This window comes from Artemia franciscana, chromosome 13 (assembly GCF_032884065.1).
Source record: "Artemia franciscana chromosome 13, ASM3288406v1, whole genome shotgun sequence".
NCBI classification, from domain to species: domain Eukaryota; kingdom Metazoa; phylum Arthropoda; class Branchiopoda; order Anostraca; family Artemiidae; genus Artemia; species Artemia franciscana.
Window position 1 is genome coordinate 28053728 of NC_088875.1, and position 27071 is coordinate 28080798.

The 27071-nt window shown below is 36.5% G+C and overlaps 1 protein-coding gene across 1 annotated transcript; it reads left to right on the forward strand.

The window, feature by feature from the left end:
• Positions 1 to 996: 996 nt before the first annotated feature.
• Positions 997 to 26168, forward strand: LOC136034760 (3-hydroxyacyl-CoA dehydrogenase type-2-like). Its single transcript, XM_065716146.1, has 5 exons — positions 997 to 1072; positions 11422 to 11586; positions 13728 to 13892; positions 19319 to 19556; positions 25933 to 26168. The coding sequence occupies exons 1-5, from the start codon at positions 1064 to 1066 to the stop codon at positions 26121 to 26123; spliced, it is 768 nt and encodes a 255-aa protein (XP_065572218.1). The 5' UTR covers positions 997 to 1063; the 3' UTR covers positions 26124 to 26168.
• The last annotated feature ends 903 nt before the right edge of the window (positions 26169 to 27071 follow it).

Below are 27071 nucleotides of genomic sequence, written 5' to 3' on the forward strand. Positions count from 1 at the left end.
ACATAATTCCGGAAAGCCACTAATCCGCACCTTTACCATTTATATATCAAAGCTCCAAACCTCCGGCAGAGGAGTTTATTTAAACACTTGCCACTAATGACTTTATAGATCTTATTACCTTTCACAGCAAAATTGGGATATCCTAAATCCCATAATGAAATCTGCATTAACCGACTGTATATTAGACTATCTATGCTTCATCGTTCATAAGTAGATAAAAGTCTGAAAAAAGTAAAAAAAAACTCTACTGTCAACACAATAAAGTTCATGCTCGTATGCAAAAGCAAACCATATGAGTTGTTTTAACTAAATAATGTCACGTTCAGTGTCCAAGTCCGAATGACAAACAATGGCTAATGTTATTTTGTTATTTAGACTCAATGTAAGTTTGTCCTTATAGTCTTAGAGGTGAAACTGATATTTATATATGTCAAATTCCTTTGTCCGGTTTTCGATGATCTGGTGTTCTCTGTCTGATTTTCGGATTGGAGAGTGATAAAGTTATTATATAATGAAAGAACATGCTGATGCTGTTGAATGGAATGTGAAAATTAGAGCTTTATTACGTAAAAGTAATTGGATTCAAATGAGGAAAAGAATTTCTATTGGATATAACATTTCACGCCAATAATATGCCATATCTATTAAAATACGTGAAGATCTACGCCTGGCAGGATGCTTCTAAATTTTCCTCCCAGTCACCATCAAAATACGCCAGTTTTGTCGGAAAACAAGCCAATATGGCCACAGTGGCGAGCGTGACCGGTGATGCGATGTTACTTCAGGTGGATAACTAAGCGTTCTTCCACCATAAACTAATTATCATCTTTATTCACGCTTCGAAGCGAATTAGCTAAGATCTCTCAATTGATTTTTATGAAATTACTTTCAAAAACTCTATAATAAATGTTTTACTCTTTAGCTTTTTTTTTTAGTAATACTTGAATAATAGCTTACGAAACTTGGAAATTTGGATTACATTAAGTTTCGGCCACAGCATATTGGTATATTAGATATTGGTATCTAGGTTGTGGTTTTGGCGAAACATTCAAAGCATATTAAAATGTTGAAGGTTCTAGGAAAATTTTACTAACGTGATAGTATATCAACTCTGCTAAATAGCTTTGGGCCAAACCAGCTGTCTTTTTGAGTCATATATAAAAGACAGGCGGATAGTCTTGCAAAGACTGTCCTTCTATCATAGCTACAATGCAAACAAGAAATCTTATCAGAAAAAAACTAGCTTAGGCTTTTTTGGTAGCCTAATAGTTTAGACTATGGAGACATTTGAGGAAATTCAGAAAAAATTCAGAATCTGCTTCAAAAATATCATAAGAACTGGTACAGGTTTAGTGGTTTGTCTCTCTTCAATGAAACCCTATTGAAATCTGAAAACTAGGCCTAGCCTAGGCCCACTTTATAAGTTATGGAAAGTATTATTCTATTGTAGGCTACAGTTAGGTACACTTGAAAGGAAACACTGACTACAGTCTTGGAAAAATTATGGTTATTTAACATTAAAATTTGAAAATATTGAGTAGGCCTAGTCAATATTTCATACCTATGATTAAAGTGAACAAGGCACTCAATGTCTTTTTTATACTATTTCTGAATATAATAATTACTTTTGGCACAAATTCAATTTTAAACTAACCTTTAAAACCTTACTCAAATAGATAACCCATATTATATGTTTTTTGTGTGTTTTTTTTATTCTCAATTTAATCACTATTGATTAAATTTATGGGTAAACAAGTTTTAATAGGAGTGGTGCTAGCAGAGGTATGCAACCCTTATCTAAATAAGAGAAAAAACTATCACCTTTGAAGGTCTGTAAAGGTCTTAAAATTGAATTTGCACTCTAAAATTGAACTGAATTTTCATATTCAGAAAGAGCATCAAAAAAGGCATCAAGCATCTTAACAACAGCCTAACTTCAGCTGCTGTTAATATGCTTGAATGTATAGTCAATGATTCAATTCTTGAATATTAACCACTAACAAGATCTTGTCACCTAAGCAGCATGGATTCCAGTCAGGGAAATCAAGCAAAACTAACTTGTTAAAATCATATGGAATAATTACAAATCCAAGTAACTAAGGACATCCAGTTGGGCTACTTCTGCTAGACCTCTCCAAGGCCTAAAAAAAGGTACCTCATAGTTGACTACACTCCAAAATATCTGCTGCTGTCATCAGTTCATCCCTGAAAGACTGTCTAATTATTTTCCTCACCAACCTCAAGCAGAAACTCTATATATTTAAGAACAGTGGCCAGCCAATCTACTCTGATGAGACCATAGTATGAGTGGGGTACTACAGGGAACTATACTAGGCCCAATCTTCTGATGATGCCAAACTTTTTGGCATTGCAAGCCAACAGAAAAAAACATCATGTCCTAGACAGGCTACAGGATTGGACTCAAGACTGGCTTCTTCAATTCAATACAACCAAATGCTATATTTTGCACCTTGGACCCAATAACCCAATGGCTACCTACTCAATTTTAAAACCCATCATTAAAATAAGAGAGCAAATAGAGAATAGAGAAGAAGAAAAGGATGTTGATGTCATCATTGACAACAGGTTGCGGCTCCACAGCCATGTTCACCATATTGTCCTACAAGCAAATTCCATCTCTGGCTTATTAAAAAGGACCATTAGTAGCCAAGAGGCAACATTATTCACATAATTTTCTAAGGCTTTTGTTAAAACACATCTCAATTTCAGCATTTGCCTAGCTGGTCCCTCATATTGGAAGATGTAAGGCTCATTGGAAATATTCAGAGGCAAGCAATGAAATGCATGAAAAGCCTAAATTCAGCTTGATATGAAGACAGCCTCAAGTAACTCAAGCTACCTACCCTTGTCTACAGATGCATGTATAGCAATAGGATGCTGACGTACAAACTCCAAAAAGAAAACTCCACCATCTTCATGGGCAGCCACAGTATCAGCCATCATCTTACAAGAAGACACCCCAAAAAGGAGCTACTAAAATTAAGCTCCAGATTGAGAATCTGTCAAATGTACTTTTCAAGAAGAATCATAAATCACTGGAATGAATTGAAGGACTCTACTGTCAGCACTCCCTCCATCCAGTCTTTCAAATACCAACTTGACAAGGAGTGGGAGAAGAGGGGATGGAAGTTTAACTGGGATTCACCAATTCAAGAGGACCTTAAAGTTCTCAAATGGATCAAGGTGATTAAGGTATGGTTAAGTGGTATCTTCACTTTACTTTTGGGTCAGAAATGCAGACTGCTCAATTTTAAACAACAATTTTCCCTACAGCCTAGCCTATTTAAATATCATTATTTTTGCTTCCCAACATTTGTCTTTGACTAAACCTTGACTAAACATTTGTCTTTTTACAAACCTTCTCCCAGTTATGAGTTAAATTGCATGGTGAAGCAGAACACCATCATGGGAGGATCCTCTATAGGAGGACAACTGCAGCAGGGCATAAGATCCAGATTTATGGACAACGGCCTCTGTAAAGGGATGCCTCAACCCTTTTGGGGTACCTGCAAGACTGGGAAACTTGCAGTCAATTTTTCCCACTTGAGGAGTGGTGCCCCTTGAGGAAATTATAGCCTAGTAAACAACACAGCACTTGTACGGGATTCTGATTATTGGATATTTTTCTGGGCTTGGTTTGTTTTGATGGGCGTTTTTGGGCTGAAAAACCTCTTCCTAGCTAATTTATCTACTATGGGCTGCCTCCCCGTAGTAGCATAATATTTGTATGCATGAATATATAATGAGTTGGAGGTAATAGGCTTGGGACTGTCTACGCAGGATTTCAACTCTTGTTGATAGAAGAGCATCACCAAGTGCTAAAAACCATGTTGTGACCAAGATGGGCCCAGGATTGCACAAAGCCTCCAACTTACTGGAGGTCCCAGGGACTTCTTGCTGTCCAGTTCTAAGCCGGCTTAAGTGCTTTGGTGTAGAATTGAGAAGATATGGTGGTCCCCATCCTGCACTGGTATCCGGGATCACTGCTTTTCTTGAGGCCAAAATAATTTCAAAGATTTAAATAACATGAAAATTGGAACTTGGAATGTTACAACGTTAAAAAATGAATATTGCATTGACATTTTGACTGACGAATAGAGACGGTTTGAACTGGATTTATTAGGAGTTTCAGAAACTCATATCCCAGGGGTAGGAAGCATGAAATTAGGTGACATAGAATTTGTTTACTCAGGCAGGAAGGAAGGGGTACATAGACATGGAGTAGGGCTCATGATGAATAAGGAAGCTGCTAAGTCTTGTTTAGGCTGGGAAGGTATTAATAATAGAATACTAATTGCTCATTTTATGACTAAAAAGTTTAGGGTATCAGTTATAGTAGTATATGCCCCCATTGAACCAACTGATGGAGATACTAGTGACTCAGATTGAATTTTACTTACAGTTACAGGAGCAAATAGACAGGGTACCAGGTAGAAATATGGTGTTTTTGCTAGGAGATTTTAATGCCCAGGTTGGTAGAAATAGGGATAGATGGTATCCTAGCCTAGGTAAATTTGGTGTAGGAAAAGAAAACAGTAATGGCTCTAGGCTTTTGCAATTTTGTAGGTATAACAACCTAGTTATAACCAATACAGTGTTTGGTCACAAAATGGCCCATAACTTGACATGGTATTCAGGTGATGGTAAGACAGCAAACCTTATTGATTATGTTATTGTAAACAGAAGACTAGCAGGATCAATACAAGATACTAGGGTGTATAGGAGTGCTGTTATTGATGTTAAAAGTAAAGATCACCATCTAGTAGTGTCTAAGGTTAATTTAAAGCTGAAATTTTGGAAGGGTAACTCCCTCCCGGAAAGTTATGATGTTGGTAGACTTCAGGATGAAAATTTGAGAAAAAAATTCCAGGAACAGTTGAGTACTAAACTTGAGAGTTTAAAATTTGACAACATGGAAGATGGATGGAATAATTTCAGAAAAACAATTTGTGAAGTTGCTGATGGTGTCCTAGGAAGAGTGCTAAGACTGCAACTAGGAATATTAGTGAAAAAGCTTTAGGTTTAATAGAGAGTAGAAGGGGTTTGTATAAGAATTATCTGAGTGATAGGTTGTATGAAAACAAAAGGAATGTAAAGAAAGTGGAGAAAGCATTAAAATATGAATTAAGGAGATGTGAAGTGGAGGCGATGGATAAAATTGCTGAGGATCTGGAAGATGCAGCTAGACGGCATAATAGTAAAATATTATACTGACATGTTAATAAATTGAAAGGGAGTAGCCAATCCGGACTAGTCCCAGTTAAAGATAGAAATGGGGCCACAATTAGTGATAAGGAAAAAGTTAAAGAAAGATAGGTGGAACATTTTGAGAATGTGCTAAACCAAGATACAGTTGCAGGAAAAGATATAGATGAAAATGAAAAAGTTTGTGATACCTTGGATGTGAAGGAAGATTTGTTTAGTGAGGAAGAATTAGCAACAGTACTAAAAGGATTAAAAAATAATAAGGCCCCAGGTGCTGATAGTATGATTAATGAGTTTCTTAAATATGGTGGCTCTGTGGTTAGGAATAAGCTACTGAAGATTATAGACATGATTTTTGAAAAAGGGGAAGTACCCAATGATTTTAGGAAAACCTTAATTAAACCACTATATAAGAAAGGTGACAAGAGTGAGTGTCGTAATTATTGAGGCATTAGTCTGGTCTCTGTAGGTAGCAAATTACTGAGTAATATGATACTTTTTAGACTGAGACATGCTGTAGACAAAGTTTTAAGGGAAGAACAATGCAGTTTTAGAAAAGGTAGAGGATGTGTTGACCATGTTTTCACTCTTAGGTTAATAATTGAGAAGATCCTTTGTTGTCAAACACCTTTGTCCTCAGTTTTATCGATTATGAGCAAGCTTTTGATTCTGTTGATAGAACAGCATTAACAAAGGTCTTGTCATTATATGGTATACCTGAAAAATACATTAAAGTGATTTGCGCTATGTACGAGAATAATACTGCTGCCGTTAAGATAGGAAATGAGGTTAGCAACTGGTTTTGTATTAAATCAGGAGTTAAGCAGGGTTGTGTTCTATCCCCCTTTATATGGATCATTTTGATGGACTTCATCTTAAGGAGCACAGGAAAGGCAATTGGAGACCATGGAATCAAATGGGGAGGAAGAACGCTCCTGGACTTAGATTATGCTGATGATTTAAGCATATTAGATGAAAGTGTGAGCAAAATGAACGAATTTTTAGAGGTTTTACGAGTTCAGGGTGCTAAAATAGGCTTGAAAATTAATGTTAAGAAGACTAAGTCACTAAGGCCTGGAATAAGTGAAGATGAACAGGTGACACTAGGTATCGAAAAGATTGATCAGGTTGGGAGCTTCAGTTACCTTAGTAGTATTATTAGTAAAGATGGTGGGAACAGTGAAGATGTTAAAAGTAGAATAGCTAAGGCCCAGGGTGTTGTTTCACAGTTAAAAAAAGTTTGAAAGAATAGAAAGATAAGTCTACAAGCCAAGATTAGAATATTGGAAGCTACAGAGATGACAGTGGTCAAATATGGCTCTGAAGCATGGGCACTCCGAAAAGCAGATACAAATTTACTAGATGTTTTCCAGAGAAATTGCCTACAGATTGTTCTGGGAACCCGGCTGACTGACCGTATTTCAAACAGTAGGTTGTACAAAAATTGTGGTTCAATCCAGCTTTCTGGGGCTACAATGAAAGAAAGGTTAAGATGGCTAGACCACGTTCTATGGATGAAGGATGACAGATTACCGAAGATTGTCCTTTTTGGCCAACTGTCTGGGGCTACACGGAAAGCAGGTCGTCCTTGTCTGGGTTGGAAGGATGTCATAAATAAAGATTTAAAGGAAATGGGAACTTCCTGGGAGGGTGTAAAGAGGGAGGCTTTAAATAGATTAGGTTGGAGGAGGAGCGTGCGTAGCTGTGTTGGCCTCAGGTGGCTTGGTGCTGCAGTGAGTTATTAGTAGTAATAGTAGTAGTTAACACCCTGTTTCCTTAGTTAGACAACATATTCCCCAAGCTTTAAATGTGTGTCCATGGGTTAAAGTATTTAAACCAAACTTTTATTTATTAAGAAGATTTGAAAATTATTATTATGAAAGAATCTAATGTCTAGATGGTAAGGTAGAGATTTTACAGTGATTTAACTGTTTATGTAGTGATAAACTGTCTTAGGTACTGTGCATCTTACCCCAATCAAGTATTTTATGATTTTAAAGATTATCTTCAAAATTTTATTGTTCTTTCCTTTTGAGTAGACCTAATTGTGCATACCTTCTAAGATACTTGGGCTATATCATTCCTAAAAGTGTATCACTTTGTTTTGCCCCTCTTTGCTTACTGTCAAATGTATACCATAAATTGTGTATACATAAATAATTTTAGTCAGTATGCACAATATCCCATGACTGACATAGAAACAAGCTAATGTTATCAAATTCCTATTTGTATGCTCTTTCCAAATATACTAATTAATTTACTTGTAAACACACTTACCATACTCCCCATCTGTTTGCTCCATTTATTGCCCTAAGGATGTATTTCTTTATTGCATCAATACATTTATACTTTGTAGCTTCTATGTTAAACCAGTTTTCTCTTCAGTCTGGAATTTGTTTTTTTGTTGGATTGAGTGCATAATTTCCCTAATGATTATTTGAAATGATTTTAAAAGTGTGTAATAATGAAAGGGAACATAATAATCTGATTAATAGAAACATCCCACATATTAAAAAGCAAAATTTTCATTGTTTTTGTGGCTTTTTTTTTAAGTTGTAGATATTCTTTGGGCTAAATATGGAACTACTGAGAGGGGGGGGGGGGTTGAACTTAAAAGTGAATTGATTAGCATATTTGGAAAGAGCAAAACAAGAAATCAAGTACTGTGTTCACTGTGTCCCTATGTCAGTTATGGAATTGCGTATATGTTGACAAGAAATTGACTTGAGTGACTTAATTCTTCAAATTAATTTATTGAAAAACAAGCAGTCCCTATGGCAACAAGCAATTAGGAAATGCACAGAGAATATGTGATTTTAGCTATATATTTAACCATTAGGCAGGGGGGGGGGAGAAGGTTAAACTAATGTGATTCTTTTAGAAAATGATATAAGTAAGTATTTTAGAATTAAAAAAAAAAACATTTTTTTCAGAATTTTATACTGTTTCCTTCTGGAGAGGCCAACATTAAATCTACCAAAATACTTAATTGCCTTATTAGCAATTGCACTGCTAGCAATAGGACAACATCTTGTATCTGCTTGCTTAATGATGGTTAGTGAGATGTGGCATCCCAAGAAGTATCCAAACAGCTTGAATGCACCCATGCTGGCAGAGGTATCTGTTCTGTCACTAAGGTAGTTCCACAGCCTGACAACTCTATTGGAGAAGAACTTGTTCCTCAGCTTGGTGTTTGCTTGTTCCAAGAAAAGCTTTTGAGAGTGACCATAAGTTTTATTTTAGTTGTCAAAGTGAAAAAGGTCAGGAATGGTATTTTCACTTTTAAGAACCTCGTATACTGTTATTACATTGCCTTGTTTGTAACAGTAGTTTAGGAATAGTAGTTTAAATTTGTGAAGAGAGGATGGACATGGAACATCATATAATAATTGAAATGGATTTTGCTGCCCTTCTCTTGACTGATTCTAGGGCTGCTTTGTCAGTCTTGTTTTGGCTGATCATATAGTATGCATCTCAAACTCTAGGCTTGGTCAAGCTATTCTTTTATAAAACTTGGTCATGACAGTTGGGGGTCTGCTTGTGAATGTTCTTTGGATTATCTCAGGTGTGTGATTATCATTCACAACATTCACTTTGGCATGGAGATAAAACTTCAGCTCAGGACATCAGGATCACTCTCTTAATGGCTTCAGAGACAACTGTGTAGAATGGTCTTGTGTTTTCATGCATTAAATCATTCTCTAAACATTAGTCAAGCAAGTGAATGCATTCTTCACTGCATCCACATTTCTAATAAATTTGCATCATCAGCAGAGGCTTACTTTGTTCAAAAACTTTTTTGGCACATCATATATATATATATATATATATATATATATATAATATATGGTATCATATGAATACCTAATGGGCCTAAGGGCCATGTAACTAATGGGTTAATTATGAGCAAATACAGTATTGCTTATAACTAGATTTTTATGTGTACAAAATTGAAGTGGTCTGTAGCCATTATATACCAAATTAACCCAGGCTAGGATACCATCTATCCCTATTTCTACCAACCTGGGCATTAAAATATTCTAATAAAAACACCGTATTTCAACCTGGGACCCTGTGTAGCCTATTTGTTCTTTTAACTGTACATAAAATTTATCTGAATCACTGCTATCTCTCTCAGTTGGTTTTACATGGTTATTGGTACTGCTTTTATTTTAATAACCTGTGTCCGTAGGAAGTGGTCATGCAAAACAAGTTTACACTGAACTATCTTATTCCTAAAGGTGATTTGCCTGAACTTACCACCCATTTCCCCTAATGGAGCAATTTATAAACGAGATTATATGTTGTGCTTATGTTTTATGATTGTGAAACATTTTTTATTTTACTTTAACAGGTAATGATTCATAGGGGAAAACGGTGTCCCAGCAGAACTGATCAAAATGCTCAAGGGAGCCTAGGAGTCTATGATTACAAGAGTCCAAACTGCCAATGGCAAAACAAGGGAATTTGACATTGGGTTAGGAGTCAAATAGGGGTATCCCCTTTCACAAGCTCTGTTCAATTACATAAAAGAATGGATAATGGCGAATTCGCTTTGGACCCACAAAGGGTTTGTCATCAGTCAGAGAGAAGACAACCTGATTGCCCTGACAGACCTTGACTTCACAGACGATTTGGGTCTCATGAGTAGCTCTTCAGCTGAGCTTCAAAAGATGTTCAACAATGTCTCCTGTACATCAAAGAAAGCTGGCCTCATGATCAGCAAGTCCAAAACAAAAGTCAAAAAAGCAAATGCCCCAAACCACACAGATGTCCAGCAAGAGGGCAAAACCATTGAGACTGTTGACAAGTTCTGCTACCTTGGTTCTATCCTAATTCTGAAATCAGGTGCAGAAGCTGACATTAGAGCTTGAATAGGAAAGGCATGGGGTGTCTTCACAATTATGAAGAAGTTGCTTAGGAAAAGAAATGAAATTAGCATCAAAACAAAGATGAACGTCTACAAGGCAACTGTTTGATCAATCCTGCTGTACGCCTGTGAAACTTGGCCTTTAAAGGCATAAGAAACTTGTTCACTAGAAGTATCCAACCATTGCTGCATGAGACACATACTATAGGTTAGCCAATGGTCACATATCTTAAACGCTGAGGTTTGAAGGCATTGTGCCCAGAAGGTTCCCCTCTTGGTAATCATAAGACAACAATGACTGAAATTCTTGGGACACACACTGCAACAGCCAGCTGGAACCATATCCTGCAATTTCCTCACCTGTGATCCCCTTCCAACTTGGAAGCATAGAAGACAAGGTGGCCAAAGAAAGAATCTCTGGCAGACATTCAAGAATTACCTGGACCCTTAGGGTGGCTTCCGCCACCATGGACGTCGTTGGGATAAGGACTGGCTGAAGATTGCAGAAGATGCTGCTGCTGATGGATCGTGTTGGACTACATCAGTCATCCCATTGTCCATTGGTGCTGGGCAGGATAGATTATCGTCTGGTTCCCGCCAAAAGTAAAAAGTAAGCAAGTGGTTTCATAAAGTGTATTTGATGAAGTAATTGCAAGGAATTGATAATTACAATTGTATTATAATTATTTTGTTGGAAAAAATTAGTTCGATTACAACTTAATTGGAAAATGCACAACTATTTAGGAATTGTTTGATTACTTTAGGATATTGCTGGTTCTGAGAATAAATTTTTTCATAGACATATCACCATCTTGAATACTTATTTTACCATTGAACATCATATAACATAAGCTTGCATATTGAATTAAGACTTGCTCTGAGCCCTTTTGGGGCTTGGATCCCAGGAATCTACCTCTTGTTTCTCAATTCTTGTGCTTTTGTGACTGTATTGAATTAAGCAACCTTATTGTATCATGCTGCAAACGAGTTGTTCTCCTAATGTTTTTGCCTTAGTTGCAAAGAGATCTGACCCTCAAGGGAGGTGCTGGGTAGGAATTTTCAGAGGTAAGGGGAGGGTTCCAAAATGAAAAGTGCTTTTTATATATGATTTTCCTTTAAGGGAACTTGTTTTTACTAGGAAAAATCTAGCCATCAAAATCAAACCCCGTACAAAGCCATGAAGTATAAATATATGGCAAGATTAATTCAGTGCTTGATGTTAAGTTAAATGAAATGTTTTATATGAACATGACCTTGTACATTTTTGCTAGTCTTGATCTTTGGTAACTGTGCCATACAAATTTTTACATCTTTTGCTCTTCCAGGGTTTAGTTGGTCTTGTGACAGGCTCAGCGTCCGGTTTAGGTCGAGCCACTGCCGAGAGGTTTGTTAAAGAAGGAGGAAAGGTTGTGATATGTGACTTGCCAACATCAAAAGGAAGTGAATTCGCCTCCCAATTAGGTGAAAATGCAGTCTTTGTACCAACAGATGTGAGCTCTCACTTACTTTATTGGTTTATTTTGTTGATGTGCTGTTAGGGTAGTTTTTTTCTGCAAAGCTCAATTGAGAATAAAAAACAAATTATTTTTACTTCTTTAGTTACGAAAATATACCTGGAGAAGGCATAAGCTTTCCTTGATAATCTTTGTAAAGCAAAGCTTATAATTTTATAGTATATTTATACCATTACTGTATTAGAAAGGGTTCTATGTGATATTAAAAACTTGCTTTCACATATATGGGAAATTAAAATATTAGTATTGATAGAAGGTAAATTTTTCAGACCACTTGCTAACCACAATTTTGATTAGATAGCTAATTATGGTTTTTCGTCTATCTGATAAGATGGTTATTAAATACTTAAATCAATTTTTTTTTCTTGAATAACTGCAAGGTCTAGGTATAATCTAGAACAGCTATTAAAGTACGGTACAAAAAATAAGAATCATTGCATTATAGTACAAAATTTGTTTGTATATTTTTGGCATGAAACTTATCTACTAGGTCTACTATCTACTAGGTGCTACTAGGTATTACTAGGTACTATCTACTAGGTGCCTTTTAAAAGGTCTACTAGGTATTATCTACTAGGTGCCTTTTTAAACCTTTGGATTTTATCATAATGTGGAACAATTCTATAAATTTTCTATTAAAAATATTAAATGGAAACAAAACATAATCAAGGCAATAGGACTGAATTTGCAGCAGGGCCTCCCATATATTATTAATTATTTTTTACTGTCCCTATCTTTTAGAATGGATAGTCAAAAAATTCGGGCGAGGGCATATTCAATTACAAGTTGAACGTTCTAGAGCTCTTTCCAAGTGCTGATTGAATAACACCCAATAACCCTTTGTGACCCTTGGCACCCCTGCAGTTGCACGTGGTATCAGACCAAAATGCTCTGGTAGTTGATTCAATCAGACTAACGAAAAAGTAAAAAAAAAAAAAAATGCCTTCAGGTGTAGTAGCATAGTCCATGCAACACCAGGGACAAGGGCATGTATAACTGTACATATAGCCTATGTTAAAAAAGGCTTTATGGATAAGTATTCATAGAATGGCAAGTGTTTTATACCTTGTCAAAAACCGGATTGTACATATATTTGGTTAAAATAGACTCAGGGTTCTTGAGCCTGAGTCTCCATTTCTTCTGTCAAATATATGTTTTCGCCTCTTATGATTGTTTAAGGATCATTTGGGAACATCCTTAAATGATCTGATGACTGTTTTAAGCACAGCAAAATTGTAAACATAGGCCTATATTATATGGTATTTGTTTGGTTATTTATATGGTATATACAAAACGTGAAAAGTTAAATGGTTTTTCTAAGATTTACGAGAAATTGGGGTTTCATATTTTTTGTCATTTATTGGGATCTCATACTAGCCAGAATCGAGAGCTATGGAAAATCTGTGGTTTGATTTGGAAAAGACTAAGAAATTCGACATCCCCTGTTTTGGCAAGGTTTAAACCAAAGCGGGTAGCACCAGAAGGAACTCCTAAAGCTGTCAAACTGGTCAAATGAAGTTTCTTGTGAGCTGATTTTTAGTGTTTTCCAGTAGGTAAGATAGAATATTTTTACTGACTGCCCTTGCTGAACCTTAAAAAGAAGATTTTGCTCCATTTAATTGAAAAAACAAATTCACAATTTTCGGTGATCTAAGTTTCACGGATATCAAATATCTCTATCTCCAGCACAAAACAGGAGAAGTTAAAAGGTTTTTCTGAGATATCTATGAAAGTAGGAGTTGGCTTTGAGTTATCTGTTGTTTATTTGGGTCACTTATCCAAACTCCACAACCTATAGCAAGACTGCCCAATAGCATTCTATATAGTTTGGCCACACACTAAAAAAGTCGCTATTGGACAGAACAAGGTGATACTTTAATGCATCGTATGGCCTTAAGGTACCAAATCCTTTAATGTAACGTATTATATCTTTTATAAACTAATTTATGCTTGATTTAATTTTTAAATGCCTTTTATTTTTTGTGAAGAAATAATTTTTTTCTAAAATTAATCTATACAGTACAAAACTGCTTGACGACTGTTAAAAAAACCTGCAAAATGTTGAGAAAAAACTCATCACTAGTTTTTGATTTTTATGTAGCCTGCTTTTCTTCAAGGTTACTTCTGAAAAAGATGTGAGTGAGGCTTTGAACATTTGCAAAGATAAATTTGGGCGTTTAGACGCAGCTGTAAATTGTGCTGGCATTGGTGTCGCTTTTAAGACATACAACTTCAACAAGAGTCTTCCTCACAAGCTTGACGATTTCACTAAGGTTTTAATGGTAAGTGGAATTGAAATTATTTTAAAGTTCTGTTGCAAAAGACCTTTGTATTAGTAGCAGTAAGAGGGAGGATTTCATATTAAAAAGGATTAAGTAAGTTAAAAATGAAAAAAACAAAACAAACATAAATCTCAAGGTGAATAACTGTAATCAAAACCTTTCTAAAACTACAGTTTTGACGATTATGCTTTTCCAAAACGAAAAAACTGTCGCTCAAAATCTCACTGTTTTGTCTTTTGACCCCCCCCCCAAAAAAATAAAAAAATAAAAGAAGTGTACTTCCCGCCCCCTCGTGGGACGCTCTGTTCCTGTCTGTATATCTCATAATATTTCTTATTGTTTTTATTATTATTTTCACTAATATGAAAATAATATGTATATGTAATGATATTTTCTTATTTATTTATATTTTTGATTTTTTTTTTCATGAATGATTACTTCGGTGTCCATCTAGAGAATGAAAAAAAAGAGAAAAAACCAACTAAACTCGGTTCCATTTAATGCTGGTATCTCCTTGTATTAGTTACAAGTATCAGAGGAAGGAGCCTCACTCGGTGAAGAGAAAGACACTTTTTTAATCTCTTTCGAAAAACAACGTTTCATGCTCATAGAACATTAAGAGAAGAGTTTATAGATTTGTTGGTCTTTTAAAAAGTCGTTGGATAGGGAGTCGGGAAAGGTTAAAAAGTGAATGGAACCGAATAAAAATTGATGTTGTCGAGGTAACCATTGTCGCTATCACAATTAACAATACTAGAAGTTTTATAAGGAGCATTTTATGCTTCTTTTGTGTTAAAAAATATTGAAGATTTATCCATCTTTATGTCAGTATCTGTTATCTTTGTTTTGATGTGAGTATTTGTTCTAATTTCTGTATTTTTTTTGGGTTCCATTTATATTTTTATAATAATTTCTGGCTGTTTAAGTCCGAATCATCATAAGACTTTATTCCTGCTCGTCTTTAGTTTTAATGTGGCTCTTTATTTTTATTTGAAAAAATTCTTTAATATAATTTTTTTTAATTAATTTTATAAAGAGGTGGGGTATAGCGGATTTTTTTCGTATGCAGTTACTCTATTCAAAGAGAAAAAAAAAAAACGTTTGATAGACATGGCAAGTCACTGCAGTGTAAAGAAAAAAAGAAAAAAAAATACACCGCACATAAAGCCATAATGTAAACAGAAGAAAAGAAAACAGCATCTATCATGAAAACACTCGTAAAAACATGAACCTATACGAAATTTCGATTTTACAGTTGAGGAAATCTCGCTGACAAAAAAAAAAACAACAAAATGCACCCCCCCCACACCCTGATAATTTTTCTAGATATTATATTGATATTCATTTTATTTTTTTTGCCTAGTCAGCGAAATATAGGAGTTCAATCAGCAAGAAAAGTAAAAAGTATGAGCTTTTATCAATAAAACCTACAAGGGCTAGTGGTGCCCATTCATTGAAATATAGGAAGGGGCTTAGGACATTTTTCCATTTTTTTAACGAACAGAAACTACAGCTGGAGTGTGACTAAGAACCAGAAGAACCTTGTAAGAACCAGAAAATCATTAGCACTTTACTGAAAACAACTCTTATATCGAGCTGTGAGTTCTGATTTGTCATAGCGTCCACAAAAAAAGAAAAGAAAATCTTATTAGCCAAGATTACTGAAAAGGTCTAACGAAATGCAAATTGGAAATTTTAATACTTGTTGATATTCATTTCTGAAAGTCTCATCAATTTTGTATTTATTAACGCTATAAAAGAAAAATGTTTAAAACATATTTTGTTTTCAGTAAAGTGCAAATGACGTTCTGGGTTTTACAAGAAATCTAGGGGGGGGGGGGGGGGGTAACGGCATTTTTCCATTTTTTTTTTAACGAACAGAAACTACAGCTGGAGTGTGACTAAGAACCACAAGAACCTTGTAAGAACCAGAAAATCATTAGCATTTTACTGCAAATAACTCTTATATCGAGCTGTGAGTTTTGATTTGTCATAGCGTCCACAAAAAAAAAAAAAAAAAACTTATTAGCCAAGATTACTGAAAAGATCTAACGAAATGCAAATTGGAAATTTTAATACAGGTTGATATTCATTCTTGAAAGTCTCAGCAATTTTGTATTTATTAACGTTATAAAAGAAAAAACGTTCAAAACATATTTTGTTTTCAGTAAGGTGCAAATGACGTTTTGGGTTTTACAAGAAATCTAGGGGGGGGGGGGAACGGCATTTTCCCATTTTTTTTTAACGAACAGAAACTACAGCTGGAGTGTGACTAAGAACCAGAAGAACCTTGTAAGAACCAGAAAATCATTAGCACTTTACTGAAAATAACTCTTATATCGAGCTTAGTTTTGATATGTTATAGCGTCCACAAAAAAAGAAAAGAAAATCTTATTAGCCAAGATTACTGAAAAGGTCTAAAGAAATGCAAATTGGAAATTTTAATACTTGTTGATGTTCATTTCTGAAAGTCTCATCAATTTTGTATTTATTAACGCTATAAAAGAAAAATGTTTAAAACATATTTTGTTTTCAGTAAAGTGCAAATGACGTTCTGGGTTTTACAAGAAATCTAGGGGGGGGGGGGGGTAACGGCATTTTTCCATTTTTTTTTTTAACGAACAGAAACTACAGCTGGAGTGTGACTAAGAACCAGAAAAACCTTGTAAGAACCAGAAAATCATTAGCACTTTACTGAAAACAACTCTTATATCGAGCTGTGAGTTTTGATTTGTCATAGCGTCCACAAAAAAAAAGAAAAGAAAATCTTATTAGCCAAGATTAATGAAAAGATCTAATGAAATGCAAGTTGAAAATTTGATATGTGATATAAATTGATATTCATTCCTGAAAGTCTCAGCAATTTTGTATCTATTAACGTTATAAAAGGAAAAAATGTTTAAAATATATTTTGTTTTCAGTAAGATGCAAATGATGTTTTGGGTTTTGCAAGGTATAGATGGCGCTAGTCCTACTCCTGCTTGAGGCAGTTTCTGTTTGTTTAAGTTGAACTTGATTATTAATCGTAATTTATGTTCGTTTTGGGTTTCATTTATTTATTGACACTGATTTATGTTCGCTTTACGCTTCAATTTCTATTCGGCTTTATGCGCGCTGGTTCTAGGTTTAATTTAGCTCTTAAATTTTCTTTGAAAAACGTCTTCGTGGAAAAAGTTTTTATAAATTAGTTTGTGTTCCGTTTTTATTGATGAAGTTTTTTTTTTACTGCATAATCAAGAGAAAATTTGTGAAACTCTTTCCGGTTTTTCTTCTTAAGAGTCAAGATTTTGGCTTGCTATTTATATTTTCGACAATATTTTGAAACAAATTTTGATAATAGCACTACGATACGACTTCGGATGGACGGGTACGTGGAATATTATCCAAATAAATGGACTGAATATCCGTATAATCTTTGATCTTCTATAGGATCGAAGCGATTCTGACCATTATCTTGTTAAAAACTCGAATATACAGGTGTTAATCAGCCAACCCCTTTAACTTCTGGAAAGTTCCAATTTAATTTCCTTAGCCGTTCCTGAGATATCACAGATAAATGCTTTCGACTACCTTGAATGGACTTCGTCTCTTGTGGTTTAGTTCAACATTTCCCTCAGTATGCCATGAAAGTTTTCACGGAATACCCTTAGCTGCTCCTTAGATGTTGTTTATACGTCCCTCTGAACCTCTGGATGCACGTAGTCTCTTTTGATTCAGCTCAACATCTCTCTCAACCTACCCCGAATGTTTCAATTTAATACTCATAGACATTCCCAAGATATTACATTTGACAACCTGGATGTACACAGTTTCTTTTGATTTAGTTCAATACCCCCCCTCAATATGTCCCGGTAGTTTCAACTTAATAAACTTAGCCGCTCCTTAGACATCGCAGATACTTCCTTCGAAAACGTTGAATGCATGTATTGTCTTTTGATTTAGCTGAACATCTACAACAACATGCTCTGAAAGATCCAAAGTGATAAACATAACTGTTCATGGGCTATTGTGTAGACGTAATTTGGATACACCCAATGTCTCTTGATTTAATTTTATATCCCCTTTAACTTTCCGAAAAGTGTCAGCATAATATCGTATTCTTTTACTTGGAAATTATATCTATGTGTCATTTTGACAATCTGAATGTACTTAAAATCTTTTGATTTAGTTCAGTAATTATTGTAGTAGTAGTGGTAGTTGTAGTAGTATCAGTATCAATAGTTGTAGCAGTAGAAGTCGCCGTAGCAGTCACAGCTACAGTCGTAATCATAGTATTAATCCTAAAAGTAGCCGCAGTCGCAAATAGTCACAGTCGCAAATAGTCGCAGTCAGAAATTGTCGTCGTCTTAATTAGTAACTGTTGCAAGTAGTTGGAGTCACATTTGCGAGTACTCGGAACTGCAAGTAATCAGTAGCGTGCTTTCGTCAAAATCCTGGGGGGGGGGGGTCAAAGTTGGTGTCAATATTCCAAAATGAAGTGAAAATAACAGTAAAAACTAAAAAAAGCCATTTGGCTATTTAGTACTATGAAGGTACTTTATAGTACTGTAAAGGTAAATATATACTAAAAAAAACTGATCTGTTTCTGTTGATCCTTGAATTATGTAGGTTTATCTTAGTTTTTACAAGATTTTGGATGAAACTAAATTTCAGCTGGGGAGGGCACACTGAGGTCTGGGGGAGCGGGGCAAACCGGGGTCTGGGAGGGGCAGTTGCCACCCCTGCCGCGTACAAAATTACGCCCCTGCAAGCAGTCACAGCCATGGTTGAAAGTTGTCGCAATCATAATTGTGGATATTCTCAGCTGCAAGTAGTTGCACTTGCAGTTGGTCAAATTCGCAGTCGGAACTAAATGCAGTCACTGGCGCAAATGGTCGTAATTTCAAGTAGTCGCAGTCGTAAAAAGTTGCAGTTGCAGGTAGTCGCAGTCACAAGTAGTTGGAGTAGCAAGTATTCAAAGTTCCATTTGCAAGCAGTTGCAGTCACAAGTTTTCGTGGTCGCGAATAGTCGCAGTCGCACATAGTGCCTTTTGGTTAGTTGACCATCCTGCTCAACAGGCCCTGAAAGTTTTATCTTAATGCTTTAAGTCGTTCATACTGTAAGTAATACTGTTTCAGGCTAAGGTTATAAGGGTGAAACTTTCAGGGAATGTTAAGGAGGATGTTGAACTAAATCGAAACACACTATTTGCTTGCAGGTTGTGAAAAGGTGTATCAGCAATATCTCAGTATAGTACCTTTAAACTTGGAGTGGCCTAAAATTGTTAACAAATTAAAGTGCATCTTAACAAGGTTTGGCTGATGACTTCGTCAAAATGGTAATTATCAGAATGTTGACTATTCTTGAGATTCATCTTTATGCTTATGACTGCAGCAGGCGGTGCAACGTTTCTCCTCTAACAACTGATGATTTATCATTCATTTAGGTGAATACCGTCGGTACATTTAATGTTATCCGTTTGGCTGTTGGAGTAATTGGCCAAAATGAACCAAATGAGGATGGACAGCGTGGTGTTGTCGTTAATACTGCCAGCGTTGCTGCGTATGATGGCCAAATTGGTCAAGCAGCCTATTCTGCCAGCAAAGGTGCTATTGTTGGTATGACACTGCCGATTGCCAGAGATTTAGCTTCGCAAGGGATTCGAATTGTAACTATTGCCCCTGGTGAGTATTCTCTCTTTGTAAAGTAGATGGTAATTATTACTAATTAAAATAGTAACGCAATTTTTAAGTTAATGTCTTGGAATCAATATTGGAAGTGATTTAAGTAGGTTTAATTGTAATTCCACTTAAATACTTGATAGAGGCGCTTGAGTTTACCAAATTATAATTATCGAGAAACGCTTATTGCTTATGTAAAAGCTTCAGAATTTCGAAATAATGGGTGGTTAACCTTAAAATAGATGCTGATATATTATGCAATGAAAAATGTAAATTGTATTCTTATCCTGCTTATACAGCTCGTGGAAATCACGCCGAACAAAATTGTATGGCCTAACGAAATTATAGGTCGGGATATTAAAATTTATTTCATTAAATATTTGATTTATTTTTTTGGTAACTTGAACTATTTTCTTTGAATTTATTTCAGTTTATTAAACGTTTATTTTGCTGTGATTCTCAATAAGGCTAAACTCTACAGAGACAGAGTGAAGTCCAAAAAGATGGCCAGTACAAAACACCTCTGTTTTCCCTTTCCAATGCTAGCACAACAGTTTAAATTGCTGTCCAATAATGGCATACTTTTTCCCATTGCGTGGTCAGTATTTTTCCCGAATACGCCTTTTGGTGGTATTAGAAAGTGGGCCCTTCGGCCAGAAATTGAATTTTCGGATCAAGCAAGATAGATTTTTCGTTTTGGTAACGCTGATGAACAGTCTTCGATATCCCGGGCAAGATATGACATTAGTTTTTTCTTACAAATTTCCATCATAAGATACTTAGTCATTAGGAGTTTGAAGGATTAACAGCTACACTGTCGAGGTTTACAATAAAACAAAAAAATGGTAAGAACGAGCCAAGTCTTGCTTAGGTGAATAAACGAGGTAAGTTCCGACTTGGCGTAAAAAACAAGCTAAGTCCACGCAGCACATAGTCCTCTCCCACCTTTCAAAGCTAACAAAGAAGGAAGGCTAATAGGTAGCGTCTTTTTGAAAGTGGAATCACTTGAATATTTTCGACCTCTATTATTAGTTATTTTTTGGGCCTATGGCTCTTCTCATATCCCTGTGATAACTTTTTTAGCAGAAAGGTAGACGTCTTGCAACTTCGTGAACTGGAATAAAAAAAAAAAATTAAATAAAATATGATTGAAGGAGAAAATTGGGCTTATGGGCCAATTCTCTGAGCATGCGTGAGTTTGAGTCGGAATCACGTAACAACTTACATATTTTTGATTGACCACAAAAATTAGTCCGTGGTATCCGGGATATGTTGACTGCCCCTTCCATTGCTAGCTTATAAGTACAAAGGAAGGCACGTGGCAACTTGGTTGAAGCGGGAAAACTGTTTACTTGTAAGGTAGGCATCATGCGCCTTGTTTGAAATGGAATCATGGATATTTTCTATCTATACAATTGGCGAAGCAAACTGGTCCCCTTTAATGGCACGCAGCCCATTCGACAACCAGCTTTTTATTAAAAATTTTGGCCTTTTACTGCTTGTTATAAACCAAATCACGCTATGACGTTTGATCTGAATGATAAAAGAAGCAAAGTGAGTAATGGCCCCTCCAACAGACCCCAACCCCTCCCGTTTCTCCTGTTTAGCAAAGAAATCAGTATACTGTATCTTGTTTAACCCAGTATCATGAAAGGATTTTCACTCTATGATTGTGGGGACCAATGTAAGTCCCTCCAAGCCCACCATGTGCTGAATAAGTAGGCCATTGACTTTTACTGAGGGGTCGGAATTTATGAGGCATCTACCTTGGGCAAATTGAACCATTTACGCTGACATACATCATTCTCTTGCCTTTGCACTAAAGGGCTCAGGTTTGCTTGAAACTTACTGGTTGAAAAATGTATGCTAAAGATATAGAGAGGACGTATTTTCATAGGCACGTTTGACCTTTGAGCCCATAGTTACATCCAAGGAACTTTTCCTATGAAGTTTTTCTTTTCTGGCCAACGCTAGCTGGCTTCAAAATGACCTCTTGGTTCTTAATACTTTTTCACAGAATTATAAATGATTATCTACCTTGAGACTTTCTACATTGCAACGTTTTCTTTTTTATCGAATTGTTATTCTTAAGCTTCACTGTATAAATGCTTGTATAAGTCTTATATTTTGGGTTAGAAGGTGAGAATCGGCTATCGCAACTTTTGCTGTTTGGTTACCAAATTTTCTGTTTCTGATGTGTATTTGAGGCTGAAAAATATTTATGTTCATCTGCATCACGGAGAGTGACTTGAAAGAACCTAAACTGCTACTGCTTCCACTGACGACTCATTGAAGGAGCAAGGTGCCTGAGGCCAACACTTCCGAGTTCGGTTCCCTCCGTCCCGTTCTGTTCAAAGCTTCCCTATTTATTCCAAGGAAGTTCCAATTTAATTAGGATTGTCCCTTATGATATTTTCCCTCCCCATTCAAGGACGACCTACTTTTCGCTTGAACCTAAATGGATGGTCCAAATTTTTTTTTTGCAATCGGATTGTTTATACTCAAAACATGGCCTAGTCATCTTCTTCGTCGGCTAGTTGTTATTGCTTTGAGAACTGTTATTATCTTAGCTTCGATATTTTGGTCTTAGTTTAAAGACTTATTTCTCTGTTCTTCCAAATTATTTTCAACTACAAAACCTCCCTGTGTCTTGGGTATTCTACTTTCTAAATCTTGAGAGCATCCACCATGTTTACTGATAAAGCCTCCCAGGTAAAGCTCGGATAGTAAAGCTATCCACTTGATTAATTTCCTTTTTAAGTCACATTACTTCCTCTCTCACCAAGTACTTCCAAACTTCAAAAATTCATTAATTTGCTAAATATTTTGTCTAAGACTGTCAAATCATTTGTATAATCTAAATTTAAAATAGCTTTAACTGAAGTAGCTTTGATACTAGTTCTTTCGTAGCCTTTGCTATCTTTTTTAGGACAAAGTCCATCAAACTAATCCTAAAAAATGGTTAAAGAACCCAATCCAGCTTTACTCCCGATTTTAAACCCAAACAGCTACTAACCTCATGTCACACCTTAACCGCAGCAAAGTTGTGCTTGTACATATAACTAATCAATTTAATGGACTAGTTTGGTATACAGCCCTACCTCGCTATAAGACTGCTCTTTATACGGCATTCTGGTATGACGGCCCTCTTCAACTAAAGCACTTTTTTTGATTTGCGGCCTAAAATGGTTTGCTATAAGGGGAATTTTTTTTTCGATGTACACTCTTTTCTATTTCCTCTTGTTTACGGGCTTGTTTACGGGCGTTATTCAGTCTGTGCTCTTCAAGTAGGTGGTTTAGACTTGTCTGTGGGTGTTTTATATACATATTTATTACTGATTGTTACCTTTTTTCCTGGTGCATCCAAACAGCTAACATCAAAAATTTGTTCAAAGATTTTTCCTATTTCGAACAAGGAATTAAAATCCTCCTATCCTGACGTCGAATGTAGCGCTAAAGTTTCTCGAGGATCTAATTCATCTATTAGCTGCTATAAATCACTGAAGAACGAAATGGAAAAGAAGGCAAGACAAACAGCGTTTGAAAATCTTTTTCAGCCAGGCCCATGCTTACCAGCGAAAAATCATGACGACAGTGATTTGCAGGCTACCATTTCTTCATCACCTTCAAGTTAAAGCCATTGAAAAAAAACTATATATGTATACTACTACTACTAATAACTCACTGCAGCACCAAGCCGCCTGAGGCCAACACAGTCACGCGCGCTCCTCCTCCAACCTAATATATTTAAAGCCTCCCTCTTTACACCCTCCCAGGAAGTTCCCATTTCCTTTAAATCTTTATTTATGACATCCTCCCAACCCAGACAAGGACGACCTGCTTTCCGTGTAGCCCTAGACGGTTGGCCATGTATACATATATGTATACATGTATGTATATATGTATACATGGACACATTTCATGCGACATGAAGTTTTTTCAGTTTCGTTTATAGGCTATTGTTGGTTTTTGGAACCTGTTGAATAATTGATTCCTTATATGGCTTTTTGAGGCGTCAGCCTGCTCTCGATTCCTGGCAAATTGTTGTCTCACATTATCCTGTCCCGAATACAACGTCACCTAGATGAATTCCTGCGTGGTGAACAGCACGGCTTCCGCCCAAACGATTTTGCACGGACCTGATATTCACCCTGCGAATGGTCACGGAGGAGAGCTGCGAATGGCGCAATAAACTCTACATGATCTTCATAGACTTCGAAAAGGCGTTCGACTCATTAGACCGCCAGTCACTCTGGAAGCTCCTTCGCCACTATGGTATCCCTGATATCATGGTAAATCTCATCATGGAGATGTATGAAGATACAACCTGTTGTATGAAGACAGCAGAGGGAAATTCACGCAAATTTTCCATCCTCTCCGGGGTGAAACAAGGGTGCGTGCTATCCCCGCTACTGTTCGCAATCCTCATCGATTTCGTACTGAGGAGCGTCGACTCAACTGGGCTACGCCTAAATGATCGCCTGCTGAGCGACCTAGATTTTGCTGACGACATTACCATCCTCGAAACCTGCAAATCACGGCTCCAAGCGCTGCTCTCGAGCGTCCAACAAAAAGCAAACGTTTTTGGACTCAATATCAACGCCAATAAAACCAAAGGCATGGCAACTAGCGGTTCACCTATGAACATCAAATGTGGTGATAATGACGTGGAACAAGTGGTCCATTTTAAATATCTTGGCAGTACCATCGAGAACACGGGATCTACAGCCAAAGAAGTCATCGCCCGAATTGGACAGGCTAGCAGCATCTTCAACAGACTCAAAAAAGTTTGGAGATCGAGTACCTTCTCTCTCCGGCTTAAGCTCCGCCTGTTCACAGTAACGTCCTGTCCGTCCTCCTCTATGCATCTGAAACATGACATCTCAACCAAGAACAAGAGAGGAGAATTCAGTCGTTTGAAAGCATGTGTCTACGTAGATTTCTTGGCATCCATTGGACCCAGAAGGTAACGAACGAGCACATTAGAAACATCACAGGTCAACCGTCCCTCATCGAGACCATACGTAGGCACAGGTGGAATTACCTCGCGCATGTTCTGCGCATGGACGATTCCAGAATTCCCAAGTCTACTTTTTTCTGGTTGCACGAAGGCACCCGACAAAGAGGAAGACCCAAAAATACACTCCGTCGTACCTACAATAACGACCTGCGGCACCTTCACGCCTCAATAAAGCCAAAGTGGGAAGAAATCGTCGCAGCCGCAAGTTTCAGAGACGACTGGAGACTCTTCTTGGACGCCCTGGGTGCCTCTGGAGGAACAGGAGGATCTAAGGTCTAAAGTATATGGCTTTTTGCTCTGCGGCCAAGTTTTGTAAAACATATCTAGGCTGCAAAACGAGGTATAGGTGTACTGGACAAGAATGCTCTAAAGTTTTTGATCGTCTGAATCGAATGTCTGACAATAAAATATAAAACTGAAAATGAAAGGAGTTTGATGATTTAGAAACTTCTCAGTTATTAATCTAAATGTGAAAATTTGGTCAACGAATCCTCTCCTTTTTGTGGAACCGCAGTGCTCTTCTCTTAAAACTTTATCTACAATATCTCTTAGTCTAGTAAACATTATGATACTCAGTAATTTGCCTCCTATAGAAATGAAGTTAAAACCTTTGTAGTTACTACCCTCAGTCTTATCATCTATCTTATGAATGCGTTTAATTGAAGTTTCCCTAAATCACTCGGCATTTCTCCTTTATGAAACATAATATTCATAATCTTCAGTATCTTATTTCTAACTTTGTTACCAACTTCATGAAACAGTTTTGTCGATCCGACCGGATGTGGCTGCTACGTTTCACTGTGCCCAGACAAAAATATTTTTCCAAATTTCATTTATTACATGATTCTGTGTATGCCGCTTTTCAGTTTAAATGTTACTTTTTAGTTTCTTCAAAACCTATTAAAAAATATGCGTCTCTAAACAGGGTCACTTAACCTCTTTCGCCTTATAAAAACGGGAATAAAGAGGGATGGGTTTACCGCTTAGCGTGGGAGCTTAGCATAGCATGCAGTTTATAAAGCTCATTAAGAATTTAGGAAGGTTTGCATATTAAAATCGAAATCGCAAAATATAATCAACCTCGCCTTTTTCCAAACGGTTTTTCGCCGTTTTAATCATGATCCTAGGTTATCTTTCAAAATTCTTCCGCTTCTAAATTTGCGGTATGATCTACTAGAGATCTTCTTTTTTTTTGTAAGAAGGGTGACTGAAACCTGATGTAATCTTGCTATCAATCTGGTTTCTATACTTTGTCATTTGATAAAAAACAGTCAAGTGGCAGGATTCATTTATTGGAGAGCATGAACCTTGGGAGATTGCTGGTGAAAAGCCTTTTAAAAGTTTCTTTTTGTCTTTCAGGTCTTTTTGATACGCCTCTGCTGCAATCACTGCCTGAAAAAGTGAGACATTTCCTTGCAAAAACTATTCCTTTCCCATCAAGATTGGGCAAACCTGAGGAATATGCACAAATGGTTGAATGTTGTATTCGCAATCCCTTGCTTAATGGAGAAGTGATTCGATTAGATGGTGCTTTAAGGATGATGGCGTAATTTCTTATATATTTTAGTTATTCCAATTAAAGTTTATGGTGGAGATGTTTTGGGGGTTCTGTGCTAATCCATGGAGTATCATAGTCACGGAATATTTCAAGACTTTGTTTGAATGGGGACTGTATGTGCTTGGTGAAATTCAGGTATAGTAACAAAAGCATAAACTGCGATTTTGTCGTTAAAAGAGTGAAGTAATTATACTCACAAATAAGTGGGTATGGAAAGTTCCCCTTACTCTGAAAATATATGGTCCTTCGATATCGGTAAAATAAACAGGTGCAAAATTTTGAAATCATATTTGTTTCATCAGGTTGTAGATAAAGTGAGGAAAGTCGCTTATCCACTGAGGCGTCCTAATCCAGCGCTAAATAATGATGGAGAAAGACTGAAACTTAATGCCAGATAAGATTATGTAGTTGGTACTAGGTTTATTCCTCAGAAAATCCCCCGCGGAAAATCCTCCCCGTGGAAAACTCTCCTCCGTGGAAATCCCCCCGAAAAATTCTTCCCGTGGGAATTCCTTTGGAATATTTTCCCCCATGGAAAATTCCGCCTCGGAAAAAAATCTTCCCACCCCTGGATGTTTCCCCTTTATATTCCCCCAGATAATTCTGGATTTTTATTAGACAGAAAATTGAAAGTTCTACTTACCTGTTTAAGTAACAACAAAAGATTGTGCCTAGTAGTGTGGTATTTTCTAGCATTTTGAGCGAAAAACGACAATTTTTGCCAAAAGGGTGCTATAAAGCCATCGATTGAAAACTCTTAGATATACAATTAATTTAAAATTATCAATAAACTATCCGTTTTGCTTTCCAGTTTCACAGACAGTAATACCGCGCAGTAGAGCACTTGATATTAAAGATGCACGTAGTCCATACAAAATAAACGGATAAAATAGACATTTGTTGTAAGCTTCATTTACCTAAGTTTATTCATTTGAGCCTT